Below are 5934 nucleotides of genomic sequence, written 5' to 3' on the forward strand. Positions count from 1 at the left end.
AAATTACCGATTTTACTTTATTTTCGTGAGTGTCTAAATTTCAGGAGGGGCAAAACGCATCGTTTGCCTCATCACCTAAATTTTAGAGAGGCCCTCTGCCTCCCATGGTTGGCACGCCACTGGGTCTGACGCTAGATAGTAGAGGAAACAACTAATTAAACCAGAAGTGCAATATACTGAAAGTGTTAACAATCAACTACATGCAGCTGTGGCCTTTCCCCTTCTCTGAAAAGCGTGTTTGTTCTTTTGAGAAAGGGAAATAATTCGCGAAAAGGTGTATTACTGTTTTTTACCCTTTCCTTTATGTTATAGTAGGTACGTAATTACAAAAAAGAAAATTTTCAGCAACTCTATCTTAACACGATTTCTTTCCTACATATATATAATTAGAGTACTGTATTTTGAAAAAACATGATATTGTCTCTTAATATGGGGCCCCCTTGACCGCCGGGGCCCCGGGGCGGTGCCCCGGCTGCCCCGGCGTAGTTACGGCCCTGCGTAACTACCACTACAAATATTAAATACCAAATCATTAGTATATAAGCCATGTTAACTCGATTCTACCTTTTGATAGATGAAGGTTGACATAGTCGATAGTTAAACATTCCCCTCATTGGTGACCTGCATACGTGATATAAACATGCCAACATTGATGGATGATCCACATTAAACAGTTAATTTGCTTAAAAAATGCACTGCTCAAAAAAAAAAAAATCCGGTGAAGTAAATAAAGACTCCCGATCAATAAACAATATTGAAGAAAAAAATGAGCAAAATGCTATAAACAAATATCTATATATATATTTCTCTTACACGGCACCAAAAAAAAGCCTCATTACAACTCCCCGAATGGCAACGTTAGAAAATCAACCAATGATTGCTCCAAAAAAGTCACATGGCAAATGTCACATGAGGTGGCTCAACATATAGCGCTTTTAAAATCGGAAACAATAACCAAAGTGAGCATTATCAGGTTGTTCAATTCAGATTCATGCCCTAAAAACATGATAATATNATCGGCTTCGATGAAGATAATTTTGTGAGAATTTTCTTGATAATTCGGTGAGAATTCACCCGATTAGACATATGATATTCACTACATGCTCTTGCGCGCCAAAGCCTATCAATTAAAACGTAATAGCGTTTTATATAATATAGATTAGCCATATGATGCTCACTATGTGCTCTTGCGCGCCGAATCCTATCAATTAAAAATGAAAACTGTTGCCAACGCGAGAAAAGAAATATCATCGGTTTTATTGATGCATACATACGTATTAGCCTTTTTTTATGTAATATAAGATATATTTTCATACTCTAGAAATAATTCATATGGCAAAACATCGTTTGCCGGGTCAGCTAGTACATATATAAAATACAAATTAATGTGGAACTATATCTAAAGGCACATGTGAAATTTGACAAAAGCCACCCGTCACAACTTTAAATCGATGGCACTGTTTTGTACAAAATAAACATATCCCTAAAGGCTCTTTTACATTAAGTTTCATGACATTTAAATACTTTATAGGGTGTATGCTGTCCAGCTTTGCGACGATAGACTTCCAAGTCTTGTAGGTGTCCTCATCGGCCGTCAACATATATCCCACTTTGGAAAAAATTACATCTTTCAACAGTTGCTGGGGATCCACTTCCACTTCACCATCCCAAGATATTGTTTCGACGCCATTAGTCAAACTGTATCCATTTTCTTGTATGCACAATACACCCAAGCATTTCTCGTGCATGTGCACATTTCGTTCATAAGGTACATAACGTTTTAAATGAAACGGTCTGGATTTTGGATCCCTACTGGGTGGTGACACACTTGAAACAGTCTGTCTTTCAGGTGCACATTTAATAGGGATATCCTCTTTCACCGTCTGAGAAGAATCCACGACACGAGAAGTCTTCATCAAATTTAATCGATTCCGTGCATCTTTTGCCGACACCATCGGCACGTTTGGTACTTCTGGCAGCCTAATAAGACTATCGGGATTTTCCATCTCTGGTCCTACAGATGATTCATCCAATTCAAAGTCGAGAATGTCGTCCATCAACATCATAAAGTCTCGCTGGAAAGAACACTGTCGTTTGCAAGCGAGCCTTATTATAACAAAGTGTTGTGCGCAGTGGGTGCCCTAGAGATGTCTGGAACTTTCTGGACAAATGTCTTGAGCACTAAAAAAAAAAAAAACTATTAAATTTTTTTTTTTTAACAGGTTTAGTTTTTGTCGAATTGTGCTGTATCATGTTTGAGGGCTGTACGTTTTGAAACTTGGGATTTGTTTGTTGAATAGTGTTTGTTAAGGCTTGTGTTAAATAGTGTTTGTAATTGCTTGTCAAGTTTGTCATGCTAAAGATTAGAGTTTGTGTTGTATTTTATTTTTTTTCAAACTTTCATTTTTAAATAAAACACATTTCACATTAAGTTGAACACTGCTCGTACTCACTTTGGGGTACGTACACCATCAACATTCTAAACCCATACACCCTGTTTTGTATACCTTCTTTAAACCATGCACCTTGTTTTATATACCATATACCTTAAACCATACATCTTGTTTCATTTACCATGATTAATAAACATTGTTACCTCTTTTCATTTCGTGTCAACACTTTGACTTTGTTCGGCTAAAAATTGTAAACATATCATATTTCACGACACAGTTTTAAAAAGACTCACAAAATGTGTATACTTACAGTGTCCAAGACTCTGATTTCAAAACAAAAGAGCAAACAGAAAGCGACAGGACAGAGGACGACCACAAAGAAAAAAAAGCTGTTGTCATACCTCGAGTGGCAGGCAACCGAAATGGGAAGCAAAAGTTATACTTCCCTTCCAAGACACATAAAGGGAAAGCAAAGCAACGTTGGTGCTCGCTGCCCAAAATTAGTATTGCAACTCTAATGTTGCGTAACATATCCAGCCACCCAGTGCAGGGATCCGTATCTCCCTTAGCGAGTTTACATAAGCCTCGTCCGGTACTGTGTGGAGCCATGCCAAGTCCCCGGTAGATATGTATGTCGACATATCAAGTCAATCGGCTCTGCGTCTCTCAGGGATTAACTTCTGGATGATGATCTTACACACATTAGAGTTTAATAGCAATTCGCGATTGCAATGACTACTTTTATTCGAACTTTCATTTTAGAGAAGGATCATCCAAAATTTTTGTAAATAAACAGGACAAAAAATATGTATCTTCCTATCAGGGACCGATCAAGACAAATTCAGGCCCACCAAATTTTCCGGGCCCCTTACAAGATATTTTCAAATTAAATTACTGAAGAGTAGTCCTGTGGCGAAACTACCACTACAAATACTAAATACCAAATCACTAGTATATAAGACATGTTAACTCGATTCTATCTTGAGGTACCTTTTGATAGATGAAGGTTGGCATAGTCGATAGTTAAAATTCCCCTCATTGGTGACCTGCGTACGTGATATAAACATGCCAACATTGATGGATGATCCACATTAAACAGCTAATTTGCTTAAAAAATGTACTGCTCAAAAAAACAAAAAAAATCCGGTGAAGTAAATAAAGACTCCCGATTAATAAACAATATTGAAGGGGAAAAAAATGAGCAAAATTGATACAAATAAATAAACAGCATGAATCAACTAGTGATAACAGTTCATCGAATTCTACCAGAGATTATATTCTGGAAGGGGAGTAATGTGGCGTAACTACCACTACAAATATTAAATACCAAATCATTAGTATATAACCCATGTTAACTCGATTCTACCTTTTGATAGATGAAGGTTGACATAGTCGATAGTTAAACATTCCCCTCATTGGTGACTTGCGTACGTGATATAAACATGACAACATTGATGGATGATTCACATTAAACAGTTAATTTGCTTAAAAAATGTACTGCTCAAAAAAAAATAAATCCGGTGAAGTAAATAAAGACTCCCGATCAATAAACAATATCGAAGGGGAAAAAAATGAGCAAAATTGATACAAATAAATAAACAGCATGAATCAACTAGTGATAACAGTTCATCGAATTCTACCAGAGATTATATTCTGGAAGGGGAGTAATGTGGCGTAACTACCACTACAAATATTAAATACCAAATCACTAGTATATAAGCCATGTTAACTCGATTCTACCTATTGACAGATGAAGGTTGACATAGTCGTTAGTTAAACATTCCCCTCATTGGTGACCTGCGTACGTGATATAAACATGCCAACATTGATGGATGATCCACATTAAACAGTTAATTTGCTTAAAAAATGTACTGCTCAAAAAAAAAAAAAAAATCCGGTGAAGTAAATAAAGACTCCCGATCAATAAACAATATTGAAGAAGAAAAAAATGAGCAAAATGCTATAAACAAATATATATATATATATATATATATGTATAAAGTGAGCAAAATTGATACAAATAAATTTACAGCATGAATCAACTTGTGGTAGCAGTTCATCGAATTCTATCAGATATTATATTCTGGAAGGGGAGTAATGTGGCGTAACTACCACTACAAATATTAAATACCAAATCACTAGTATATAAGACATGTTAACTCGATTCCATCTCGAGGTACCTTTTGATAGATGAACATTCCCCTCAGTCCTAACAATGAAATACAATCTATTGAACTGCACGATTCAAGAGAAACATTCTAAGAAATTTTGAAAGCAGACAATTAAAGATAATTTTTCTAAGATACAGTTTACGTATCTATAAATTAAAGCAAAATATAAAACAAAAAATAATGCTATATCAAAATAAAAATAGTTTGGTGGCCACAAACAATTGAAATCAGTGATTTTTGCTAAAAGTCACTGATTTGTATTTAATACTGTCTGCTGTAACACCGATTTTTACTTAATACTTAAACCAACACAAAGCTAGCCCACCGTTCATTAGGCTTTTTACTAATTTTTGAGGCCCATGCCTATTGGGCCTAGGCGATAATCAGGCCCTGCTTCCTATTAGAGTTAAAACCTAATGCATGCGAAATCGTTTTAGTAAATATAAATAATCGTTTAATTATATTACATGAATGGAATGCCCTATTTAAACTTTACATTCCACAGGTTTATGAATCATATTACTTCAAACATTAAGATATGCAAAAAGTATACATAAGCACAAAATTTTATGTCATTTAATTTGGCTAAAAGTTTTTTAGCAACTATTTTCATAATAAAATGTTAAGTTTAATAAAAATAATTATTTATAAACTAAAAAACGCAAATAAAGAATGCTTACGAAAAAAAAAAGATTCTAAAAATTGCAAGATCTCCATGTGAATTTTAATATGTAACTTAAAAAATCTAACAGCTGAATTCTAGTTAAAATTTATCATTTAAAATTACAAAATACTTACCAAGATTTCAAGTAATTCGGATGATTCTTTATTGTTGTTTCCGCGTTATATAAATTCAGAAATATATACTATTCCATAACTATCACAGCTCTGCATATTCTGAAATTATACTCTCAGCTTAAAAGGAAAAAAAAACATTTAATAGCACTTTGAAGCAGCAATAGACTCACACCCTTTTACTATGAGCCCGTAAAGGAACCCACAAGTAGAGCCAAAGCCACGTCTGAACACCACCAAACGCATAGGCAGAATGATGTAGAGCTCCCGTTTATATAGGGCAGATTGAAACATTCTGGAACATTCTAGAAACCCCTGGATATGAGCACGCAGTACCGAAGCCTCCGATATATTGTTTCTACTATCTCTAGTAATAGTTGTGACGTCATTCTCTGGGCAAAGGACAGGGTCGAAAAGGATTGTTGTTGTTGTTAATTTACGTCGCACTAGAGCTGCACAATGGGCTAAGGTCGATAAGGAAGACAGCGAACAAAGGTAGCCATTTAATCAGATGAATTAGTTAGAGCCCCCGGCGGGGCTGATACTAAGATAAATTGCTCCAAGATGCCAAATTT

General features: G+C 35.3%; 1 protein-coding gene across 1 annotated transcript; it reads right to left on the reverse strand.

Annotated features, from left to right (window-relative positions):
• Positions 1-1235: 1235 nt before the first annotated feature.
• LOC107439746 (uncharacterized) lies at positions 1236-5492 on the reverse strand. The gene is made up of 2 exons (XM_016052430.4): positions 5363-5492; positions 1236-2181 (listed from the first exon to the last, which is right to left on the reverse strand). The coding sequence occupies exon 2, from the start codon at positions 2064-2066 to the stop codon at positions 1383-1385; it is 684 nt and encodes a 227-aa protein (XP_015907916.2). The 5' UTR covers positions 2067-2181; positions 5363-5492; the 3' UTR covers positions 1236-1382.
• Positions 5493-5934: the final 442 nt, after the last annotated feature.

The sequence above is a fragment of the Parasteatoda tepidariorum genome, chromosome 1 (assembly GCF_043381705.1).
Source record: "Parasteatoda tepidariorum isolate YZ-2023 chromosome 1, CAS_Ptep_4.0, whole genome shotgun sequence".
In the NCBI taxonomy this organism is placed as follows: Eukaryota; Metazoa; Arthropoda; class Arachnida; order Araneae; family Theridiidae; genus Parasteatoda; species Parasteatoda tepidariorum.

Coding starts and splice junctions, on each gene's coding strand:
- LOC107439746 (XM_016052430.4), bottom strand. CDS start 2,066: ATGATGTTGATGGACGACATTCTCGACTTTGAATTGGATGAATCATCT.